The 26,844-nt window shown below is 32.4% G+C and overlaps 1 protein-coding gene across 2 annotated transcripts in view; it reads right to left on the reverse strand.

Moving 5' to 3' along the window:
• CEP290 (centrosomal protein 290) overlaps window positions 1-26,844 on the reverse strand; it is a 91,139-nt gene that overhangs the window by 49,013 nt on the left and 15,282 nt on the right. For both annotated transcript variants that reach the window (XM_008062468.2, XM_021714704.1), the window contains exons 12-27: window positions 25,914-26,037; window positions 21,918-22,090; window positions 21,027-21,189; window positions 19,185-19,285; window positions 19,028-19,112; window positions 17,595-17,707; window positions 15,981-16,065; window positions 15,308-15,450; window positions 11,613-11,777; window positions 11,019-11,168; window positions 8,871-8,986; window positions 7,853-7,955; window positions 7,533-7,763; window positions 5,970-6,143; window positions 3,807-3,918; window positions 780-985 (exon numbers count right to left, since the gene is read on the reverse strand). In XM_008062468.2, the coding sequence (XP_008060659.1) occupies window positions 780-985; window positions 3,807-3,918; window positions 5,970-6,143; window positions 7,533-7,763; window positions 7,853-7,955; window positions 8,871-8,986; window positions 11,019-11,168; window positions 11,613-11,777; window positions 15,308-15,450; window positions 15,981-16,065; window positions 17,595-17,707; window positions 19,028-19,112; window positions 19,185-19,285; window positions 21,027-21,189; window positions 21,918-22,090; window positions 25,914-26,037 (2,244 nt within the window). The remainder of the gene's footprint in view (window positions 1-779; window positions 986-3,806; window positions 3,919-5,969; window positions 6,144-7,532; window positions 7,764-7,852; window positions 7,956-8,870; window positions 8,987-11,018; window positions 11,169-11,612; window positions 11,778-15,307; window positions 15,451-15,980; window positions 16,066-17,594; window positions 17,708-19,027; window positions 19,113-19,184; window positions 19,286-21,026; window positions 21,190-21,917; window positions 22,091-25,913; window positions 26,038-26,844) is intronic.

A 26,844-nucleotide genomic window follows, 5' to 3' on the forward strand; every position in this document is an offset into this window, starting at 1 on the left:
AGGCGGGCTCAGGCAATCCACTCACCTCAGCCTCCCAAAGGCGCGGGATTACAGGCTGAGCCACCGAGCCCGGCCCTAATATTCTTAATTTGCTTGAAATGCAATATACTCATTATATTTCACTTCAATTATATTGTCTAAAAATAAGTCCAAATGAATTATATAATCTTATTAATATAGACTTAGTGACAGTTAAAATAAATAAAAATTATATATATATATATATTATATATATATATATATGCATGCTTTGGAAAATATATCAAATCTTAAGGTAAACAAACATTATAAGAGTGCTGACTACATTTACTGCCAGGCAGTTTAGTGATTCTGATCATATCAAAAAAATATAAAACCTCCTATTAGAATGTAAAGTCTCTGAAAGCAAAGACTACGGTTTATTTTGTTTCTTGCTAGAGTCCCAGTGCCCACATAGGGTTTGACATGTAATAGGAAACTAATATTTGTTAAATGAAGAGATGGTAGTAGAAGGCAATTTCATTACTTAGTAAATAACATTTTTATTAATTAAATTAAATAATATAACATTGGTGAGACACAAAACTTATTCACAGAAATAACTTTTCATTTTAAGCAATTCAGATTTAAAAGTAAATATTTTTATTTACTATGTGAAACACAAGACTTGTGTCAACATGGTACTTCAGAGATACAAACAAATCTTTTAAGATAAAAACAAAACTCTTAACAATAATACAATGTCTACCAAGACTAATCCTTTACTCTCTAATTGCATAATAAAACTTATAATATCAAACCTCAGTAAATTTGGTTTCCAATTCAAAATTACGTTCTTCCATTTGCTTTAATGAAGTCCTTAAGTGTTCATACATTTTTTGACAATGTTCAGCCCGCTGCCTTTCATTTAATTCCTTCATTTCCAGCATAGTTATTTTTTTTGAAATAGAAATAATTTCACTGTTGGTTATTGATTTCTTTGCCTTATCCATGTTAGATTCATTTCCTATATGCAAAAATACTTAAGTCAATCTCATGTTGTTTATATCAAAATTATATCTCAGATATTTTAGAGGTTGTATCTAAGGAAGCAAGATAGTTCTGTGAAAGCACATGAGCTTTTTGAATGACAACAGACCTGGACTTTATTCTTAGCTCTGTCACTTCCTGCCTGTATGATTTCATCTCTGTGTTGATTAAAAAATTATTCCTCATAGAATTGATGAAATAACAATGTAAAGGACTTAGTGTAGAGGTGTCATATATAAGAAATCGAAAGATAATAAACAAACATTTTACTGAAAGGAGATAAACTGTATGAGAAGCAATGTTACTTTGGTAATGTAACTATAATGACTTGATTTACAGTCTCACAGATCCAAGCTGAAAACAAATCTGTAGCCATATTATTGAGATGTTACCTTCTGACTATGAGTATTATTTGATCTTTGTACACATTTAGTATTAAATATTTTACATTGTTTTCTTGGTTGCTATGCCCTAAACACACACACATATATATAACTATATATATAGCACTATATGGTTAGTCTTTGGACACAAAAGTCTGGTTAAATGAAAGAGAACTAAAAGCCTTAATTTACCATAAAGAGGCATCATACAGGAATGTTACTAGCTTCTTAGTTATTTTGGAGGGAGGAGGAAGACAATTTATACTTTTGCTTTGCCTAACAACATGCCTCAGGAAAAAAAACAACAACAAAATTTGGAAGTGTTTTTTTCACAGGCGTAATTAAAACTCATAGCTTACAGTAGGCAAATATTTAAAGGAACTATGCAGTGACCCACTTTGTAAATTATCTTTTAAAATACCAATAATGCTCCTTCCCATTTTTCCAGCTTTATAAGTTCATGTTTTATAACTGAGTTTTCTCAAAGTAATATACGTTTTTTGATAGAAAAAACATTTTTGATGTCTGTCTCAGTTCTAAAAAGTACTTCATTATGTTCTGTATGTATCTTTAAGATATATGATTTTAGGATAGGTGTTACAAGCAGTGGTCCAGTAACTAGCACTAACAGATAACTAACAGAAGGTTAAAAGCATTAGTAAATCAGTTCATTATGGGATAGAGACTCATGCAGGCAACCCTAGGTATCATGGAGAAAACAACTACACAAAAGGCAAATATATAAAGATCATAAAAACCCTTCTCTAGCCTGTATAGTGCTGAACTCTGATAATGAAGAGAAAAGCACACTGCAGGGACTGAAGCAGATTAGCCATTTTACATCTTGGGTTTGGAGTTTTCTTAAAGAGTGGGTAGAGCACATCAGCCCAACACCACAAATTGCTGGAGGAAAAAAGCTAATAAAGTGGCATTTTTAAACAAAGATATAGGTGCAACATGAAACAGAAAAAAAGCTCTTAAAACTTTAGTGATATAAATCCATGTATGGAGGAGATTAAGGTACTTAAGGAATTTCTATAGGGAATTCAGTACTTACTAAAGGCACAGAGGACAAAATAAACTGAGAACCTACTGAAATTATATGTAATACTCTCATATCTTAATTTAAATGGTATTTTCTTCCCATGCAGGAACTACATGGAAGTCAATTCATATTTAATCCCTTACTGAATTAAAAATTACAGTTCTAAAAGTAGCACATCTAATATTTCCCAATTAAACCAAGTGTCTAAACCAAATGTCTCAGCTTTATTTAGTAACAGAAACCTTGAATAGCTCTATAGTTTAGGAAACAAACAAAAACACCTTACCCAAAAGCAGCAAATTTATTTGAAAATTATACAGTATAATGCTAGGAGACAAAATTATTATAATTCTATAAGCTAGGATAACCACTAGAAAAATGAATATGGAAAATCCTAGCAAGAGCCACAAAAATTTCAATATTTTGAGGCAGTAATATCTCTGTTAAATATACATAAAAATACTCATTGCAGCACTATAAGCAATGGCAAAAATAAGAAAAGGTAGTGATTTAATCATTCAAACACAGTAAGCTATTACACGAATATTTACATTTATAAGTACAATAAATAACAGAAATATTTCTGACATCAACTAAATACAGTATATAATAATATAGTCATTACAATGTAAGGTTTATTAAATTGCAAGCATGTATAAGCAAACATGGAACTATAAGAAATAAAAATTCTTTTCAAACTTTCATGTTTTATGGTGACTGTTTAATTTTAAAATATCAAATAATGTATACTATACACCAATGAAATAATTCATAATACTATTTTTAAAACAGCACCAGTTTTAATTGTTAAATGGTTCAAAATAACTAATGTTAGTCATAAATTTGTAAACATATATATACATTAGAAACAAATCTAATTGAAGACCTAAAAAATCAAATTTTGGCAAGGATTAGTACAGGATATTATTCATCAACTGCCTGCTAAATTAAACTGTTAGGCACAGAGAGTTTATTTATTTTTTCAGTCAGAATTTCCCTTTGTCACTCGGACTGGAGCTCAGTGGTAGATCATGGCTACCACACCCTCAACCTGCTGGGCTCAGGCTCTCTGTCTGCCTCAGCCTTCCAAGTAGCTGGGACTACAGGAGCGTGTCACCACACCCAGCTAATTTTTTGATTTATTGTAGAGGTGAGGTCTCACCATGTTGCCCAGGAGTCTCAAACTCCTGAGCTCAGACAATCCTCCCGCCTTGGCTTCCCAAAGTGCTTGATTACAGGTGTGAGCCACCGTGCCCAGCTGAGTTCATTTTTTTAATTAAAATACTTCCTTTTCATCTAGTGTAAGCAACTTTAAATGAAAAATATTCACTATTAGATCTTAATCATTTTATTGTCAGAATAAGACTGACCTAATTTACTTTCTTGTTCCCAGGCTTGTTCAATAGTATGAAGTTTTTCTTTAGTAATTTCCAGTTCTTTAGTTATAGACTCTATTTGTTCTTTTAAGGATACATTTTCACACTGAATAAAAGAGAAACATTATTAAGAAACTACATTGTAATTCAGACCAATACCACAAAGTGACATTGTCTTAACTTTATGTAATATCACCTAAAACTCCCAACCTAGTATTTTCCAAAATGAGAATTTCTTCCATATGCTACATATACATACATAGACACATAAATGTAAAATATTATTTTATGATAATCACCAAAATTCTGTGTATTCAATATATGGCCTTCAACTTCTGAGTATTAGCTTCTGCCACTAAAGTTGTATGTTCATTTCAGCCAAGCTGGAGTGAGTTTCACCAAGAGTTTCACCATCTTCACAAACTCGCAAACTAGTGCTTACTTCCTTCATTCACACAGTTATTGAGCATCCCTAGTGTGCTATCAGTGACAGATGCTCGATGTTCATAGTAAAAAGAAACACAATTCTAGTCTTTGAAATATTGAGATACACACACACACACACACACACAGAGAGAGAGAGAGAGAGAGAGAGAGAGAGAGAGAGAGAGACAGAGAGACTCTAGAGAGGTGTACATAAGCTGAAACATAAGGTATGAGAAGGAGCTAGTCTTGACAAGAAATCAAGGATCTAGTCTTGACAAGAAATCAGTCATGGAAAAAGCTGATGTACTTACTGGTAAACCCAGATGTTCTAAAGCAAGAAAGCGTTTGGAGTACCTGAAGACCTAAGAAGAGAAAAAGTCTGAAGCAGAAAAATATTTGGAGTGCCTATAGGACCTGAGGAGAATGAGTAAAGATAAGCGTAAAGAGTGATAGGTGACAGAGAGGCAAGAGAGGCAATGGAGGGCCATATCAGACAGGGCATGGTATGCTAAGATGAGAAACTGAAATTAACTTAACATATAATAGAAAATAATTGGGAGTTTTTAAGGAAGACGTTTTAAACAATCATTCTGGGTGCAATGTGGAGAATAGATCAAGTGATAATAGAGAAGTCAGGGAAGCTAGTCACAACAATATAGTGGAAATTACTGCTATGTTACCTACAAGAAGTCTCCTACCTAGGATTTTCTAATGTTAGAGAGGGTAGGACATAAAAGACATGGAGAATGGGAAAAAAGAAAATAAATTATTACTACCCTAAGTATTCAAAATGTTTCATAAAAAATTAATATAATCATCTCTTTGGCAAAGGCAGTAAAAAGTAAACTAACTTTGGTTACTTTTAGATGTTATATAAACTTCTAGTATTAACAATGACTTATAATTTTGTGGGAATCATGGAAAGCCATTCAGAATGTTTTAATTTACTGAATATGTCCCCCTGAGAAAGCAAAAGTTTCTGAACTAACAGAATTAGATCTTCTACTCCTATAAGAGGATCTTAAAAGAAAATAACTTAAAAGATAAAAGCCCCTATCTTTGATGAGGAAGATGAACAAATCAGGAGATTGCTATGCCTACAGTAAAAAGTATGATGGTCAAGGTGCTATAAGGAACTACAAAGGGTCTGGGCCATATCCACCGTCTGCTGAGATAAAACTTATATTTTTATAACTCTATAGTAAGAAAGGATGGGAACTTGTAGAGGTCATCCATGGCCTGGGAAGAGTCATTACTACGTCATCCATGGATGGCTACATTCATCTCAAAGATCAGAATACAGGAACCGTAAAAGAATAGTTTGTCTGGGAACAGAGGTAAGAGAAAGGGATAGGTACTTAGTGGGTACATCCTTCCTGGATTATAATACTCTATCCATTTCATGCTCCTGTCTCTTTTTTCAGTGACTGGTTGAAAGAGATTTGATTCAGCCAAATCATGCAAGTAAACTAAGGAGGATGACCTCGATGAAACTGTCCAGAAATCATTCTGCTATAAACAGATAATATATGATGTGTGTGTGCTTGTGTGTATATGTTGAAATTTAGAAACAAAATATTTATAATTAAATTGCATCTATGAAATATACCTGTTAAATTTACATAAATAGAGGCAAAATTTCACTAAAATCTGCAAAATACTCCAAAGCACAAAAATACCATTGAAGAAAAATAGCTAATATTACAAAGTTCAAGGATCACACAAACTTACCTCTAGGTGTTCCAAGTTATTTGTTCTTTGAACAAGCATATTATCTTTTTGCAAGATGTCCCTGTACTTTGCAGTCAGTTCATTGTACTGTTTATTTGCCAGTTCTAGTTCAGACAAAGAGACACTGTTATCTACAACTTTCTGGAGAGCAGCAATCTTGAAAATGGCCATTTCCTATATAAATAAAGATACTGAGTTAAGCTGACATATTTTTTTCTGATGAAGCACTAGCATTTTGAGAAGGACAATACAAGATAATAAAACTGAGAGCAAAACAGATTTCAAAACTATATAAATAATATGTAATTTCCCATATAAGAAAAAGTTTGCAATACTATAATAATTTCTTTTATATAAGATATAATGTTGCTTTGAAATTTTTAACCATAATAAAGTAAATCCTTTTATAATTCCTTTCAGCAAAATAAAATTAAATTCATTTGAAAAGTACAATATACAGCAGCAAGAAAATATATCACTCAGAATTATCTTTGAATGGCTTTTCTAAATTTCACAAGACCAAAAAATCAACTCGTCTTTTGATGGTTGAATGGCAAAATTAGCATTACCATAGGTAACTTTTACAGCTTAGCTATTCCTACTTACAAGTTAGACAGACTAGTAAGAAAATAACTTTTTGTTCACATGAAGAAAACACTAGGGGCAAAAAAATCTCTGTATTCTAGTTTTTTGTAATAAGTAATATCAAGAACTTTAAGCTATTTGACTGATATTCTACTCATCAGCTATAGAACTATTCAAAGACACTTTGTTAAAACACTATAATGAAATGTCTGAACTTTCAGCTCTCTTCAGTGAGTTGCTCTGTAATAAGCAAAAAGTTGCATAGAAAAGTACAATGAAAAGTGATGGAAACTGATTAAGAAGTGGCACAAGAACTAACAAAATTTATGAAGTGAGGAAGACAAAAAAAAACACAAAAAACTTCTGGTTATCATTAATTCTAAAGTACAGTAAGAATGGAGAAATATTTGTGATAGTGCTTCAGATCTCATTCTGACTGCTTCTCTTCTCCATCTATATCAGTACACACTATTATTCTACCTTATCCTTAAGATTCAGTTTTACTTTTCTGGAGGGAAATGCGGTAGATGGCATTCACACAAAATCAGATAAATCTACAAGCATTTTTCATAGTTAAAAGAAAAAAACTAAGGGGATTCTACATTTAAAATACTTTTAACATGTAACATCCAAAGGCAACAAATGTGAGATTCTTGATTGGAAACTGGGACAATTGAGAAAATGTAAATATAGTCTGGGGATTAGATAATACTAGAGAAATATTGTCAACTTTGTTAAGTATAATAAACTTACATGGTTACGTAAACAAAATGGCTTTGATTTTTATAGATGTAAACTAAAATATTTAGGGGAGAAATGACTGCCATTTAAACATTCCTACAAAAATAGATGAAGCAATTATGGAAAAATGTTAATAAATAGTAACTATTAATCCAGGTGTTAGTGATACCACCTTATCTTCTGCATATTTGAAAAATTTCATAGTCAAAAATGAAACAAAATGAAAATCAGATATACCTTAAACCTTTGCAAGCATCCAATTTTTTCACAAACTTCAGTCTCCATCGATAATAATTCATTCTTTTGTTTCTCATTTTCTTTTCTAAGTTGTCGCTCCAATTCTACGAGGGTTGTATATTGCCTTACGAGTGACTTTTCATTCACTTGCAAAACAGTGATTTTTCTACTATTTTCTGAAAGTATTTTTTTCATTTCATCCGAATTCATCTGAAGAGTATTGAGCAAATTCTGCAAAAAGATACAGTGATATTACTTGTCACATCTAGTTATCCTAGTTTGTACAATACTGTATATGATATTAAGAGTGTTTTATTTACATTATATTCTTTTACTTTTATAGCATCCTGTTGGATTTGATCTTCAAGTTTTCTCTTTTCCTCTTTTATTGTATCAGACTCTGTTTTCCAGGTTTCCTTTTCACTTAAAAAAAAAAAAGACAATACAGTAAACCGAATACTTAACAATAAGAAGAAATAATTTTAGATTATGGAAATTTAAAGTTTTCTTAAAACAAGAAAAATTATAGCTATTCTGTATCTAAAAACACAAGTTAAAATTTCATTTAAAAATGTTTGCCTGGAATTAAGTTTTTAAAAAATAAATGCAAGGTAAAAATGGTATCAAATTATTTTTATTTTTCCTTGCTTCATCAGCCTAAAAGAATTATAATAATTTAAGCTGAATCTTATAAACATTTTATTGAAAATAGCAAAAAAAGTAGAAAAAATTATCAACACCCCAAAATAATTCTAGAAATCAAGTCTCAACATTCTGTCCCTACTCTTAAATTTGAGTGTTAAATACTTGCAAAAATATTTAATACAAACAACATTAGAAATCATTACACTTAAAAGAAGATGTGTAAAGGACACAAAACACCAGTTAGGAGGACTACATATGGTGACTAGAGTTAATTACAATACATTGTATACTTGTAAATTGCTAAGAGAGTAGATTTTATTAAGTGTTCTTATCATAAAAAAAATTAAGTATATGAGGCAATGCATATGTTAAATGGCTTGGGTTAGCCATTCCACAATATATACATATGTAAAACACTGTGTTGTACACCATAAATATATACAACTTTTGCCTGTCAATTATTTTAAAATATATATATTGATTTTTTTGTTTAACTTGTGTAAGACACTGTTGCCTACATAAGTGGTATTCCACAACTGCCTGTAATCTGCTTGGCATAAACCAATTATGGTGAAATTCTCTTTGTCACTGAATGGTTCAGACTTGGATATATGACCCAATTCTGGCTAATGAGGTCTCAAAGTCTGCTGGACACCTGACAATTATAAGATACAGTTTTGCTAATACCTATACCTTAGATATTCTTTATATAATAAGCTTTGTTGATGGCGAATTACTGCAAATTTTCTGTTATAGTCTTCGAGAGAATCTTCTAAATTCTTCAACTTACTTTCTTTGTTTTCTAGTTCCTATTAATTTGTTTAGAAATAAGAATAAAAAATCAGAATACATTTTAAATTTGAAAATATAAATTCATATTGAGAAAAATATAGAAAAGTATATTAAAAAGCCACCAAATCCATAAGTGGCACAGATCATTTCTATGATATTTTGGACATTTATCTTAAAGCATAAAAATTAGGCAATATGCATGAAAATATGCACTACAGAACAAGTAAAACTACGTCTATCATATCATATATAATAGTTACAGTATGCATACAAATTACCAAATACAATACCTACTCTAAGAACAAATTTTTACCAGATAAAATAGTTACAAACTCACCTTCAGTCACTCAGCCACTATCTTGTGAACACATACTTTCATGCCCCTACTCAAATTATCCTTTCCAATTATTTCATTTTGAAGATAAAATTGAGACTTAAAAAAGATAACTAACTCGACATCAAAAAACTCATTAGCACTACACGTGGCAGTCATTTACCAAGCATAAAAGCCAGGCTTGATGACAGGTGCTTTCCATATATGCAGATCCAACATTTGAGGTCGGTCTGACTCCAAAGGTCTTGCCACATCCATCACTACGCTGCACTAGGATTGAGAGTCCCAGCACCTGTTTTGCCATTTTGGACAAGTTTTCAGACTCCCAATTGGTGTTCTCTAATCTCACACATTTTTTTATGTAAAGACGAAAAAACACAAATTTTGTCTCAAATGATATGACAATACCAAACCACTAATTTATTTTTTTAAGTTGCAGTCTCACTCCATCTCCAGGCTGGAGAGCCGTGGCATGCTTATGGCCACCCCAGAGTCGACCTGCTGGGCTCTGGTGATCTTTCCACCTCAGCCTTCCAAGTAGCTGGAACTACAGGCACGCACTACCATGCCCAGCTAGTTTTTTATTTATTGTAGAAACAAGGTCACGCCAAGTTGCCTGGGCTGGTTTGAACCCACAGGCTCAGGCAATCCACTCGCCTCAGCTTCACAAAGTGCTGAGATTATAGGCTGAGCCACCGAATCCAGCCCCAAACCACTATTACTTGTTGATGGTATCCCTATAATTCAAGAAAATAAATCATAAAGAATGTAAAAACTACAAATTTAAAAATAATGATACAACATAAATTATAAAGCAATATTTTGATAATCAGTTAAGGCTGTGCCTTCCTGACTTAGATAACACAAAAATTCCATCAGAAAAAGATTAAGTAATGTAATCACCAAGTACAAAAACAAAACTTTAATAATCATAACTCAAGTATATTTACCAACGGATTATCTAGCAGAAGGAAACAGTGGTACTTATAATCAGAAACATATTTTCACTGATTCTGAACACATTTTTGTAATTATACTTGTAGTGTATGTGATGCTATGAGTATTCAAACTTCAAATAAAAACAATGAGAAGCATCTCTCATTAGGCCAGTTTCATAACAACCATGATATAGAAAGCAAAAGTGAGAATCAAACACAGGGTAAACAGTACCCTTTCTTATTTGGTGATAGATTAACACCTCATAGGGTAAAGAGAAGAAAAAGATAAAAGACAATTTGGCTTAAAAGCTTTTTCTTGTGGTTAGCACAAAAAGGGAACAATTCTAATCATGATACTAAAGAGAGCTTTGTTAGACTTATCCTCTTGAATTGTTTTCTAACCAGTAATAAATAAAAGTGTTATTCTTATTTATACAACACTACTTTATAGTAGTTGATTGTTCTAAATACAATCATATTTCATACAAATGACAGGCATGAGAACAAGACGTGTGAACATGCTTCTCAAGCAGATGAATAAAATGAACAGAATAAATTGCTTTGATTTATAATATTCCATCTAACATCTACCATCCATTAATAATATATTTCACTATTATTTTGCTGAGAACTCAAAGGAATCCATGAAGACTAAGAAATATACTATCTGTTGGCTACAGTGATGCAAAAACAAAATAAAATAAAGTGAATAAAAAAATAAAGAAATGTACTACCAATGATTTCTTTTTTTGTAATTCACATGAAAATTTTCAGTACCTGTAAGAGATGTATTAAATATTCATTCTGAGAATTAATGATATTGGCACTAGAGGGTGCTATGCCATCAGGTAAGTCTATGCCTTTAAAAACAACATTTGATCCTTCTGCTTGTCGTAAAAGACTAGTTTCTTTTTCAAGATGATCTATCTGGAACAAAACAATACAGCAATGAAAATAGTATCTATTACACCCAAGACAGACAATTAAAAAGCAATAACTTACACCTCATGCTTTTTCTACTAGTTATTTTTTTAAATAGACATGTGAATGCCCTAAGAAATAAATTAAACCACACCTTAATTTCTATGTAGAGATACCTATGAATTGTACCTCACATTTTAAAATAAAAATTTAAAAAAGCCAAAAAAACTCATGCCCTAAAAAAAAAAAAAGAAATGCCTAGGTATAAGACTTAGAATTTTTGTATTCTGTTTTCTATTATAAGGCACTTATTTTAAGAAAACTCTAGTTTCTTAATGTTAAAAGAATTAATTCAAAGGATATTTTCTCATTAAGCACACTTTTAAAAAAACTGAAAGTATCCTATTAGACTTATGTTTAGCATTTTATTCTATTTAATAAAATTCTCACCTTTAAATTTGCTTTTGCCAACTGCTGTGAATAATTCACAGCCTCTTTCCGAGATTCCCTAAGCTCCTGTCTTAATTCTTCATTCCTTCCAGTAAGTTGATCAACTTGGGCTTTCAAATGCAGGCTGGCATCAAAGATTCCTTCCGCATTTTTTGATTCTATAGCCTAGTATATTTATGTATTAGAAATATGGAGAAAAACTGCAAAATCACAGTTAAAAAATTTTTTTACCTGTAGGTAAAATTGACATTTAAGCAATTTTCTATTCCCAATGCCATGCACAATAAAATATGCAATTCAAATTCTTATTTATGAATTTATAAAATGTTAGCTTAACTTACATTACCAGGCATAGTAATTATTTCATTACAACAATTAACAAAAATGTAGTTAATCTTAGAAGATAGGCAAACTAGAAAAACAAGACAGGAATAAGAAGACCAGGATTCAAATTTTAACCAGTCTCTTACCAGCTAGGCAAATAGCAACATTCTTTATATTTAAGTTTTCTTGTCTTTAAAACAGGGGAAATAATGTTAGCTATGTCTACTATGTAAGGTTTCTGTAAAATGAAAATGAGATATTTATATGTAAATGCTTTGGAATTACACAGTATTTGAATTTAAAGCATGAGCAAAGAAATTAGCTACTGCATTCAGTTAAGTAAACTTACAGTAACCCTCTCCACACAGTTGAAGCATATGAGTATATGATATCAAAGGAAAGGTATGATAACATAATATTTGCTAACAGATAAGCAAAAATAATATGCCAAATATTAAAATATCATCAGACTGGCTTCAATGATCCTAATTCTCCAACAGTGGCATATATAAATATACACATACCATATACACATCTACATAATATATACATATAAATATATTTGGACTTTGAAGAATTTGTACGTAACAAAACTGTTAAGTGCAAAGCAAATCTTTAGAAATTAAGGAAGAAGAGGAAGAAAACAAATAAGGTAAAATGGGTAAAACCAAATGTAATTTTCTACTTAGGAAGGTAAGGTTTAACTCTAGGCAACAGATTCACAAAACTTTCCCCATGAAGATCACAATAGGTCACGTATAGCAATAACCTATACTAATTAAAAAGGGATACTAGGAAGAATGAAATAAGTATAGGGAGGTACTCTGACTGACAACACAAACTTTTGGTATATGAGATTGAATAGATAGATAATTTCCTGTAGTAACAGAAAGTGAACTGAGGTACATAATCCAGAAGTATCTGATATAAATTGTCATGATTTCTAAAAATTAGAGAAAGTATTGCTAGGTGATTTGTGAATTTCAGACAGGGTACATAAATTAGAAAAAAAAAATGACAGTCCAGGATAGAAGGAGAAGAACTCTATGGAAGAGTAGCCCAGGGAAGGCCCAGAGATTGCCAGAAGCTACAATTTCCTGGGCTAGTCATTTTTTTTTAACTTGGTCACTAAGTTAAAATGAAGAGTGTCCTAGATCAAACTTAGAGAATGAAGTTTGATCTAGGACACAGTATTAGTAGTGGGTAGCATCACAGACAAAAGATGCTCACATAGAAAAGCATGAAGAATCATTTTAGACATTCACAATAGCAGAGACAAAAACAAAGTCATCAACCAGGGAAGGAAAGTCAGAAGAAGAAAGATAGGAGGGAAATCAAATGGTTCTTATAAATTGTGTCAAATGATTTTCTTGCCTCAAGAAGTCTTTAACATGCCAGTATCATTCTCATTCTCTGCTAACAATTATAATTGTTGTTGTTAAAGAAACTTTTCAATTATTAATTGTGATTTTTAAAATTGCAATTCAATGAATAATATTTTTCTAACTAAATCAAGCACACACTTGGAAAAAAATATAATAATGTATGCTAAATATGTTAAGATAATATACCTAAATATTAAGAATCTAAATTGTGTATTTTATTCCAATTTATGTAACAGATACTCAATATAGTAGAATTCTTATGTCCCTGTATGGTAAATATAATAGAATTATTTTTTGATGGTTTGATCTTTCTTATAGCAATGAGTAAGTCTTTAAATATTTAAAATAAAGCTATTTCAAAACACTTCGGGATTTGTGGCATAAGTTCCTGATAGGCCTACATTCTCATATATAACAAATGAACAAAAAATGTAAAGGCTCTAGGATATGAACAAAAGAAAGCAGATTTTGAAGGGGATTTGAAACCTAGAAGACAGCACCAGCAAGACTTAAGTTTGCCATTTTTAAGGCGTTAGTCAGAAGTGAGGCTGTAGCTGCAGTGATATATCATCTTTCTGGACTAGAAAACCAGAGGATAGAGTCCAAAGTCACAGCAAAGTGGGAGAGAAAAATAGCAATAAGAAAAGAGACAGCAAAAAGACCCTTCAAATTCTATGTAAAGCTCTGCCAGGTCTTAGGCTGACTCTTGAACCAAAAGAATAGAGATGACAGAGGAAAGTGTTAGTAAACTTGAAGATAAATCAATAGTAGTTATCCAACGGGTAGAAGAAAAGATAAAAGATTCAGGGGAGAAAAAGAACAGTGCTGCAGAGTGTGTGACAATATCGAAAGATCTAATACACGTGTCTTTGGAGTCCCAGAGACAATGGAGCAGAAAAAAGTAACTGTAGAAATAACTGAGATACCACCTAACTCCAGTGAGAATGGCCATTATCAATAACTTAAAAAATAACAGATGCTGGAGAGGATGTGGTGAAAAGGGAACACTTCTACACTGTTGGTGGAAGTGTAAACTAGTACAGCCTCTGTGGAAATCAGTGTGACAATTCACAAAAGCTCTAAAAATCGACCGTCCATATGATCCCACAATCCCCCTACTGGGAACATACCCGGAAGAACTCAAATCACTCTGTAAAAAAGATACCTGCACATGTATGTTTATCACAGCATTGTTCACAATAGCAAGATCATGGAACCAACCATGCTGTCCATCAAAAGAGGACTGAATTTTAAAAATGTGGTACATATACACAATGGAATACCACACAGCCATAAAAAAGAACAAAATCATGAATTTGGCAGGAACCTGGATGGAATTAGAGTTTATAATACTGAGTGATCTCTCACAGAAACAAAGATCTGAGCATCACATGTTCTCACTCATAAGTGGACCTTTAACAACTACCATAATACTAGAAGAAAAGGATTGACAGTGACAGGAAACTATGGGGTGGGGACGACAAGGAGGGGAAGGAAGGTGGGATTAACAGTAGTCAATATCTGTCTGGGGGAAAGATAGATCATCATACTCATCAACAAGGGTACTTGCACAATTAATATTTGTATACTTAACCCTTAACTATACCCCACAACTTTAAAATAAAAAATATATATTAAAAAAATAAAGTAAATAAATAAAAATAAAAAAGAAATAATGGTGGAAAAGTTCCCAATTATGGTCAATAGCATAAATGAACAGATTCAGATTCAGCAAACCCCAAAACAAGATACACAGACTCTCTCTTTCTTTTCTTTCTCTCTCTCTCTCTCTCTCTCTCTCTGTCAAATTGGTGAAACCAAATATAAAATATTGAAAGCAGTCTGACAAAAACTATACATTACATGCAGGGAAATGATGCAAATGATGGAAACATCTCATCAGAAACTATGGAGACCAGTACACAGTGGAGCAACATGTTTAAAGTGCTGGGAAGCAGAAACATTCACATGAAAAAAACAACTTACATTAACTAGTCTTTCAAGACTAGGGATAATTAGAGATGTTTCTCCTCCTTTCACATCTGGATCTTTCTGCATTTCCTTAATAGCGTGCAATATTTCTTTCATACCTTCTTCAAGTTGCTTATTTTCTTCAACTAATTCTTTGACTGTAATTAACAAAGTTTTCTCTTTACAACTTAAACTATTCTATACAGATGGATATTTCACAAATACAAAAAAAATCACTGGGAAAATGTAAATATAAATAATGTACAAAAAATTCAATTATAAATCCAACATGAATAGTAGAGTTAAACAATAGACCTATTTATATCAGGTGCATATACACATATACCTCATCACTGGAAGAAATAAATCCCAAGTACACTTTTGTCTTAAACTCTGCATTATAATGAAAATCTTTTAACTCGGTTTTCTAACTTCACTTTAATTATAGAACACAATAGGAAAACTAGTTACATATCCTCACAAAAAATTCAGATTAATAACATTATCTGGCAGTGAAAACAGCAAGGCAAACCAACTGGATGAGTGAGAGAGACTGAAGTATATACATTATAGTGGTAATTTACAGTCAAATAGATTAGAAAACAGAGAACATATTAAAGCTCTTTCAGACCCATGATTTTAAATATAGGAAAAATAAATACAGAAAAATAAGACAATTGTAACTTACATTTATTCTGAAATTTGGCTATCACTGCCCTACTTCTTTCTAAATCTCTTTCCTTTTCAATTAGTTCTCTTGAAAGAAATTCATTCTAAACAAAACAGAAAAAAAAACTGATTTTTTTCAACAAAATATCACAAGACTATAGTTTTCAAGTTAAAAAGAAGTTTGACCAATTGAACATAACAAAAAATGAGCTATAGTGACATAGCAGCAATCATAAAAATAAAATAACATCTAAATGGTAAAAGAGATTTTAATCCTCCTCCCACTTTCTCCCTTTCCCCAACTCCCATGGTGAAAGGTAAAAAAATATATAATTAATGTTTTTGTCTTTAGTACTACAATCATCTCCTTTAATGGTCTGCCTTTACACTACCTGTTCTGCCTGGCTTCTATGATGTTCAAGCTCTATTTCTGCATATCTACTCTGTGCTTCTTTGATCAGTAAATCTTATGCTATGATTTCATTCTAAAGAAACATTTAATAAATAGACATGTCAATGAGTTCAAGTCAGATGTACTGATTTCTAGTTTTCTAAAAGGTACAATGTATATAAATTGGTGTTAATGTGTAGGCAAAAAGAAATTGTTATTATAATTATTATAAAACTGTTATAGAAGTAACTAAAAAGCAACTCCAGAAATATAATCTGGAGGAAAAGTTCACCTGAAATCTAAGAAATACTAGTTCTCTCCATAGCTGTTCTATAAGATTTTCAAGAGGATCTACATGAGATAATTTTGACTGTGCAGTAATAGATACAGAGTCTGGAAGATTAACCTCAAGCTTACTTTCCAGAATCTCTGTCTGTAAAGGTACTTCATCTTCTTTTATATCTTCTTTCAAATTGGTATCAGCATATTTTATTTGGGTATGACCTTGTTCACCTTTGATGTTGCTACTTGTGATTTATTTGTGTCAACTCTATTATCATGAATTTGTTGACAAAATATTGCAGATTTTTGTCTAAGTGACAACTTCTGCATTAAGTGTGAAGCTGTTGATAAGGCTTGAAAAGATGAATTGCTTTTTTGTATGAAACTAGTCTTCTCTAGTGCTTGATGGCTTCTTGACACTTTCTTCATACAGTTATTAGAAAAAAAGCATAAGTAATCATTTATCTCTTCATGGTTCTTCCTACTAAAGGTACTAACAAATGATTCTAGATTTCTTAAAGATTGTAGACACGGTGCTTTAAAATTTTCTCTTATTGTAATAGTTTCTGGAGTTGAATTATCTTTTACTTGCATGGATGAAGAATGTCTAGTTAAAGAGACAAAAGGATCCATTCCACTTTCTACACCATGTTGAATTTCAGATAATATTCTTGATAATGATCCTATGATCATATTCTCTACTGGCTCATTCTGATCTGATTGTGCAATACTGAATGATGCAGCAGGTCTATTTTATCTGAACTCCTAATTTGTATTCAGAGTAAATAATGTCTCATTAATCAATCTTTAGATAAACAAGTAATTTAAACAAGGAAACACTTTTCTTCACTTATTTAACAACTATAAAAGTATGTTCAAGTATAAGATAGAAAAAAATAAAAGCACAAATAATATCAATTTCCTTGATTCGCTTTGCTATAGCAATACTTTACTATTTACCTTTGATTGTGCTTCACTCATATTTTTGAGGCTCACTAAATCAAATTTTCTTTCTCTTATTATATCTCCTTGAGAAACATTTTCAGTTAGGTTCAGGTCCTCAGTGATTAATCCTACATACAAAAGAATTAGCACATTAAAAAAATTAAAATATCTCACTATTCCAATACTTTAATTCTTCAAAACTACAATCAAGTTTTAACTCAAACAAAAGGTAGAATAATGTTTCCAGAATCCTTGATCCACAGGTAGCCAATACAACCTTCTGATCTAGCTCATTTTTAAAGCTATTAATAATGTGAGAAAATAATTCAAATTTTATCTTTTCTACTATTCTTTAACCATTCTATATTGAAATGATAGTTAAAAGCAGGTAAGGCCAGGTGGGGTGGCTCAAGCCTATAATCCCAGCACTTTGGGAGGCCAACGCGAGAGGATTGCCTGAGCCCACGGCGAGAGGATTGCCTGAGCCCACTGATTAGAGACTAGCATGGGAAACATGGCGAGACCTTATCTCTACAAAAAATCAAAAAATTAGCCAAGCATGGTGAGACGTGCCTGTAGTCCCAGCTATTTGGAAGGCTGAAGCAGAAAAATCGCCTGAACCCAGAAGGTTGAGGCTGCAGTGTCCGTAAGCGTGCCACTGCACTCCAGCCTGGACTACAGAGTGAGACACTGACTCAAAAAAAAAAAAAAAAAAAGTAGTTAAAAGGTACTTATAAAGAAAGATTCATGAATAATGAGTAAAATGGTTATTGCACTAATAAATTATGAAGTTTCAATTCTTTAGAAAATGTTTGATGTATTATAGAAACCATAATGCAAAAAATAAAAAAATAAAAAAACTTCTCTATTATTTATATATGTGCTTGGGGATTTGGGCCAAGTAAAAAGAAAATTCCTTTTCAGTGATTGTCTTACAAAAAAGCACTGCAATGGCTATTATAAAACTTAATCAATTGTTCTCTTTACTTCAAGTAAAATAAACTAAAAATATTGCTAATTCATATTCAATAAAACATTATTTTCACTCAGCAAAGAATAATTTACAATGAAGTTTTTCAATGCACAGCCCTCATGGATGGGAAAATATTAAGAGTGACATATATTAACATAAAAACTACTAAGTTTCATCATTATTAATCACAACATATGAGGCTATCTAGAAATTAAGAGACGATCCTAAAAACTTTTCAGAACTCCACAGTTCTAAGATTTGTTTTTTATTTGTTTGTGTTTTATTTTTTATTACCTACTTCAGAATCAGGACTGAACACAAAGACACTCATTTCTTCTTCAGGCTATTTTCATTTATTAAACTTGTAGCAGAACCACAGCAATATAGCACAAAAATATCAACCCACAAAAAAATTTCAGACCCAGATAACTTATTTATCAATGATTCTTTCAAGCTTTGGAATAACTGAGTATACCTGAAGCTGCACTTCTTCCTCTTTCATGAGCCATTTGACGAATTTTTCTTTTTAGATCAAGTCTTTCTTCCTCTAGACTTTCAATCTGCAAAGCATGATTTATCAGTATTTCTCTTTAATTCAACCAAGAAAATAATCAATTGACCACTATACTTGCCTCTTTCAAAAGAATCTGGTTTTCAGATCTGTATTGCTGCTGCTTTAAACGTTTGCTATTTCTAAATTCAGTTAAATCAATCATTGTTTTTGGTTCAAGGCCTAAAAGAGAAAGCAATACAATTAAAAACTTAAAACATCTAAATAAACCACAAAAACTTGTGTCATCAAGCAACTAGTTATCATTCACTTAGTCAAATCACTGAAGAATTAGGTGCTTTCTGTGCAATAAATTTCCAGATATTTGAACTGCAACTAAGTTAATTATTAATGGAAATACTAATAAAAAACCTAAAGTCAATTATAAAGCAATAGTTGGAGCCTTTTAAACAAAGAAAATATGATGTTTTTGAAAGTTATCCTGATTGGTCAGAAATCATCTTTAGGAACTTTCAGATTCCTGGCTGTGATCTGATAGGTCAAGATGATCAGAAACCTAGCTTGAGGCTGGGTATGGTGGCTCACATCTTAATCCCAGCATTTTGTGAGGCTAAGGCAGAAGGAGTGCTTGAGCCCAGGAGCTCGAGACCAGCCTCAAGGTTAAATAACAAGACCTCATCTCTACAGAAAATAAAATAATTAGCCAGGCGTGGTAGAGCATGCCTATAGTTCCAGCTACTCAGAAGGCTAAGGAGGGGGGATCACTTGAGCCCAAGATGTTGAGGCTGTAGTGAGCCAATATTATGCCACTACACTCCAGGCTAGCCCGAATGACAGAGTAAGACCCTGAATCAAAAAAAAAAAAAAAAAAAATATATATATATATATAAATTGAGGTCCTAACATGATTCTAGACAGACACTTTTCACAAATACATACTTTGTATAAAGTATCTATTTTTCCTTCCTCTAGAGAATACTTTTTACAAATGGTTACTTTAACTAAGGAAGTTTAACTAAAATCAGGAGCTATAATACAAGTAGTATTTAGGTATATATTTTCACTTTAAAGAAACAGCTTAAGCCGGGCTCGGTGGCTCAGCCTGTAATCCCGCGCCTTTGGGAGGCTGAGGTGAGTGGATTGCATGAGTCCGCGGGTTCGAGACCCGCCTGGGCAGCGAGACCTCATCTCTACAATAAATCAAAAAATCAGCCGGGCGTGGTAGCGCATGCCTGTAATTCCGGCTACTCGGAAGGCTGAGGCGGAAGGATCACCGGAGCCCAGCAGGTCGAGGCTGCGGTGGCCGGGAGCGGCCACTGCACTCCAGTCTGGGCGACAGAGTGAGACTCCAACTCAAAAAAAAAAAAAAAAAAAAAAAGAAACAGCTTAGACTAGACTTTTACAAAAACATTCAAATTGGTAATATTCAATAAACTATTAATTAAAATCAATATATAAACTGTCATGCCATATTTACTAATTACTTCTTAGGACCAATGAGAAACTTAAAATACTCAGGTAAAACTGAAGCAGTCTAAACTGTAAAGGTCAAGTACTTAAAAGTCTTTAAAAGATCTAAACAGTATTTCTAAGTGTCCTAATAAATTCATCTGAAAAAAAAAGCATTTTGCAAAAAACCTGAGTAATACAGACCCTACTTTTGTTAAAAAGACAAGATCTACAGTATTAACATAATAAATCTTCATGGTTTTAAACAAGCAGGTACTACTGAGGAGACACTAGACTGAATAAAACACGGTTCCAGGGCTGCTGGTCCACCGTTCCAACCCCATCAAAACCCCAATCCCACGTCAATCAGAGCAGCTCCACCCTTGTTTTAAATATTTTTATAGAAGCATTTATTTGAGAAAAAAAAATCAACTACTTAAAAATAATAAAATATAAATTAAAAAAACTTGAAAATCATGGTTGAGCAAACTATGTAACTTAAAAGATGGCTTACCCACACGCTCTCTAAGTGCCTCATTTTCATCAAGGAAATCATTGATCTTCAATTCAAGTTTATTGATTTCCTTTGTCAATACCTCAATCTCTCGATCTCTTATTTTTATTTGGTTTTTACAATTCTTTATTTCAATAACAGCATCTTCTAATCCATATACACCCTGAAAAATATCCAATTGAATTTTAAATGTTAAACATGGTTTACTTGAATAATTTACCAGATTTATGGATTTAGTTTTCTACTAAGTCTAAGGAAAAATGTACATACACCTACAATTTATATAACTATACTGGGTTTTTTATTGTGCTTTTGTAAACCAAATTCAATAATAATAATGATGAAATATGGGACAGTCAAAACTTTTCAGTACAACATCCTAATGGTAAAGTGATTCAATATATATTACATATAAAACAATTAACAAAATACAGAAAAAGAACAGTAAAAGCAAATCAGCAATATCAGTAGAATATGTAAGTCATCAGTTGCCTGACTTAGTTATAATCAGTTAAAAAATACAAAAAGTACAAAGTAGGTTAACTTGACAAAATAGGCAACAAAACTGTCCCTGTTATAAATTTTATCAAACTAACCAGTAGTGTGACATCTACACGGTGGCACAATGAACACAGATAGCAAATGATCTAATCCTGCTGTGTCACTAAAGCTGATTATCTGGACAAAATGCCTTGACCAAAAGGTTTGAAAATAAATATCCTCCTGAAAAGTAAATGCTGAGAGTTTAGCATACATTAATTAGAATAAACTTTATTAAAAGATACTTACAAAATGTTTTTTAAATGGTATGCAGTAATAGCACATAATAGCCTAACTGTGAGTGGCAAAACTAATTCTAAGCTCCTTGACTGGCAAGATAAAAATACATACCGATTCATAATCTTTTAATCGCTTCAGAGCCTCAACTAATTCTTTATCCTTCTCCCTAGCATCGGCCTCAGCCAGTTCAGCTGTTCTCTCAGCTTCTTTAGTTTTGTCTTCTAAAATTTGTACTTTTGACTGAATTTTCATATAATGAGTTTCCTGAGACAGAGTTGAAGCACCTATAGGGTAAACACAAAAAAATCATGAATTAACTGACTACTCATGCCTTCAAATCAATGGTTCTAACATGGTGGCAAAAGTGGTATGCCAACAAAAAAACTCCCTTTGTTATAATTTTATATTTGTAAAATGAAAGTTTTGTTTTTATCCTATTAAAAAAATTAACTAAAAAAGTAAAGTCCAGTAAAATCTTCTTAGTTGAAGGGCTATTAATTTAAAAGTCTGCAAAGAACGCTTTACAAAGAATGATCACTGTGGCAGAGACTGCTGCTGTTCCTAATTATGAAGCTTCCTTCTGTCCACTGTACTAGAATTACAGATTTTTTTAGCAGGACACATGGCCATTTGAAATTATGACCGAATTTCCACAAACACTCCAGCAGCTAGATGTGGTCAAGTTATTAATGGGACAAGTCATGTGGAAATTTAAAGAAATGTTTTTAAAGGAAAATAGTAAATCTTTCTTTTTTCTCCTTTTTGCTAGCTGAAATGTGGATATGAAGATTGGAACTCAGACTCCTTAAAACAAGAGACAGAACCGTATGTTGAGATAAGCAAAGAACAAATACAGGGTCCCTGATACCCAATATCTGTGCAACTGTTGCACAAATCCTGCACTAGTTGCTTTGACTTTGTTTATATCATAGAGAAATAAATTTCATATCTTGTTTAAACCACTGTTCTATGCTTGATTTTTCTGTTACTTGCAGCTAAACTTAATCCTAATATGGTAAAAAAAATTCCTAAATTCCTCCATGTGTTATCTCACTAAATTGTTACTAGACCAAAAGATACTATTTTTATCATGCCAAAATTTACTGACACAGTAATCCATAATCATTTACTAATATATAGGGCATATACTTATACTGGACTTACATTATGCACTGAACTTGTATGGGAGATAACACAAGTTTTTAAGAAATAAGCCCTGTTCTCTGGAGCTAACAGCCTAGTTGTGGAATGTGACATAGGCTGAGTTGTCCCCCAATGTCTACATAAGGGTAAAGCTCAATTTTGGATGAGGCAGATGAAGGCAACACCCTGGACTGCTTAATTTTAGACCATTACACAAATGAAAAACTTCTGTCTTAATTTTGCCACTATTCTTCAGATCTCTGTTTCTGATAGCTAAACCAAATCCTAACCAATGAAGAAAGTACACAATGAGCTATCAAGGTCTACAAATTAAGTTGAAGATATAGAGTACAGTCTAGTATACACACCTTCTGTGAACTTTAGGGATTATATGATTATGGACTGACTAAAGTGTCATTAGATAAGACTTTTCCTGATTTGATAGCAAAGATCAATGGCAACTTTTGCTCCTAGAGACTGTAATATCAAAAGTCATATTATCACTATCCTTTCACACAGTTTAAACTACTGCTAAGTATTCTAATGCAATCAGAATACACACACATAAGAATCTATATATCAAATGTACTATGGCATTCAACAGTCATAGTACATTTCTCAAGTCTTATTCTTCAAGATGACCATTTTATACTTCTCTTCCCTCAAATTTATGATCTATCTCCCCCAATCCTCACTTTCAGCTGAGAAACTTGCTTCCTTGTTCACTAAGGGAAAAAAAGTAATCAGTAGAGGACTTCTACAAGCTCCCACCACCAAGAAGTCTACCAAGCCATCTACATCTGTATCTATACACTGTGCCTTCTTTTCTGTAATTATGGATAAACTCTGTGTGTTCCTAGTTAAGGCCAACCTCTTCACTGGTACACAAGATCCCATCCCACTTTCTTTTCAATATTGTGCCAGAAGTTCCTCTCTCCCTCTTCTGCTTCATTAAATCATCAATGTTTCTTCTTTAATGGAGCTTTCCTAGAAACATTAGTTATTTCTTCCATATTAAAGGAAAAACTTCTTTCTTAATTCCTCTTTCCTCTCAAGCTACCACTTCATTTTCCTCCTTCCCTTATGGAAACAGTTCTGAAAGAGTTCCTATAAATCTCTCTACCCATTTTCTCTTGAATCAAAAATGACCATTGCTAAGTCTAAAGTCAATTTTCAGTGCTCATCTTGACCTATCAGCAGCAGTAAACACTGCCCTGAATGCAGTTGTTTACTCTTCTTTGATTACATTCCTCATATGGTTTTTAAGACTTTCCACATTCCTGGTTTTCCTTTCAGCTCTCTGGTCATTCCTTATCACCCTCATTTGGTTGTTCCGTTTCATTTCCCCAGTCTCCAAAGTAGGATACCAGGGCTCATGTCCAAAACTAAACCTGCTCTTTCCACAAAACTTCCCACTGTAAAGACCAAAAGTCCTAACTCTTTCTCTCCCATCCTATATTTGCTCTGTTAGCAAATTCCATTTCTATCACCTTCAAAATACATCCAGAACTGCTACATGTAATAACTCCATGCAACCATCATGCTCCAAACCACCATCACCTTTCTACATATTATTCCAATAGTCTTCTAACAGGTCTTCCTACTACTGTACTTACTAAGTCAAATTAAATTACTTCTATTTTCAGAAACTGTCTTTGGTGCCCTTCTCTTTAAAGCAAAAGCCAGAGTCCTCACAAAGAACTATAAGGCCCCATAGGATATGGCCTCGGGTTACCTTTCTGACCTTATCTCTTAATACTGCCCCACTTGCTCATTCTACTCCAGCCACAAAGACTTCTTTGTGGTTCCTCAACCATGTTTGATTCACTTCCACTCAGTGTCTTTGAACTTATCCCCACTGCTTAGGGTTATCTACTTAGTTCCCTCCCTTACTCCCTTTAAGTTTTTACTCAATTATCTTCTCAGTGAGGCTTTTGCCTCACTATTTAAATACAATCCTACCTTCAAACACTACCACCATTTTACACACGCACACAACCACTGAGAGACTCACTAATTCCCCCTCATGTCATATTTTTTATATTTAGCAATTATAATACATATGTTCAAGGATTTATCATAAACAGGTGGCACTAGTATGCCACGGTATAATTACAAGATGTAGTACTACGGAAATATAACAACACAGATGTGAGGGCTTATTTCAGAGGATTTGATGTGTTAGACAAAACAGTACTACTCAGGATAAAGAGAATATGATGAGCCATTAATTTCAGTAAGATTAACCAATGTTAATGTGTTAGATTACTTCTTTTTTAAAATTTTATTTTATTATAGAGATGGGATATAAGCAAGGGTTAACCACACAAGTAGGATGCATGCAGGTGAAGTTTGAGTCTCCAACTGGCCCTCACTTCCGCTGACCTAGGAGCAGGTACCCTCTGTATTGTAACATGCCATCCCCCTTTCTACCCTGGCAGTGTTCAGTGACAGCCTTTCCCTCTCTCGTGCTAATGTGACTAATGTTCAGAGCCCACTTATGAGTGAGAACATGTGGTATTCAGTTCTGTGATAACTGTGATAGATCACTAAGTATGATGGTCTCCACAGACATGTCAGATTATTCCTAAAAATTATTTGCTATGATATACTATCAAATCTTTATTATCCTCTATTCTTTGTTAACTACAAAAAGGTAAAATAAAAACAATTGTATCATCATTTTTCATTTCCTTCATACAACCAATCTAGTAATAGATGTTAATGTAATTTTCATCAGAGAAGAAAAATAATAGAAAATACAGCCATCATTTACAAATTTAGGCACTAGTAATAATGTAATAGTAATCAATAATATCCTGTACTTTTTTTGAAATATGATAAAATTCAAATGGAGAGTAATATACCTATCAAGATGACAGAAATTCATTTTAATAAAAATAAAATACCTTAAAAACAATGGTGTATAAAATAACTTTATATAATTATAAAATACTGAATTACCCTTGTTTCTTTGGAGCTCATTTTTCAAATCTTCAATAATGAAAGTATTTTTTTCCATTTCTTTTGTATATTGTTCTACTTGTTCTGTGAGCATCTTAATTTGACTGTCTCGTTCTTGTATACCCTACAAAATATTTCAAAACATTACATTATCCTTTCATGAATATTAATATAAAATGGTAAGAAAAAAGTAGTTTCCATTTTTGTCAAGACAATAGAATAAATTCTCTTGTGGATAAACCTATACCTTTTACAATTCTGTACACTGCAGCTGTGCTATACAATGTTAGGTTCAGCTCCACTACTGAAAGGTGAACACAATGGCTAACACTGGCAAATAGGAATTCCAGAATTCCCTAATACTTGTGGCTTCCTATAATTCCTTAAATGTTACTTTTCCTCATCACCATTCAGTTCCATTTTTTCATCATTTTGTATGTTTGTGTTTGGCCTTGTGCTTTCTCTTTTATTCAACTTAGCTTTTACCCTTTTAGCATTTCATTCGAAAATACTGTCCTCTGTATTTGTTTATTCTCCAAATTCTCAGATTTCCTTCTTACTTTTGGACTATAACTAGAGCACAGATGATGAAAGTGTGACTGTGTATATGAGTATATTTTCACTAAAAATAAAATCTGTAAGTAGAACAGTCAAATTATAACCAAATTTTTAGCTTATTTCATATTATATAGGGTATGCTAGGACTAAGACATAGTATAGTAAATTTTGATAACTGAGTGCTAAAATATTTTAAAATTTCTAAAAATTGTATGATTTATTAAATAATGCCTAACCAAAAGCACGTGCGTATTATCCACATAAAAAATAAATAAAATAATTCTAGTCCTAACTGTAACCCTAAATCTAAACTTAATTCTAACATTTGTCTTGGGACTACATGGTATAAGAAATTTCAAAAGACTTTATGATA

Source organism: Carlito syrichta, unplaced genomic scaffold (assembly GCF_000164805.1).
Source record: "Carlito syrichta isolate Samal-C Ts95f unplaced genomic scaffold, Tarsius_syrichta-2.0.1 Scaffold305718, whole genome shotgun sequence".
NCBI classification, from domain to species: domain Eukaryota; kingdom Metazoa; phylum Chordata; class Mammalia; order Primates; family Tarsiidae; genus Carlito; species Carlito syrichta.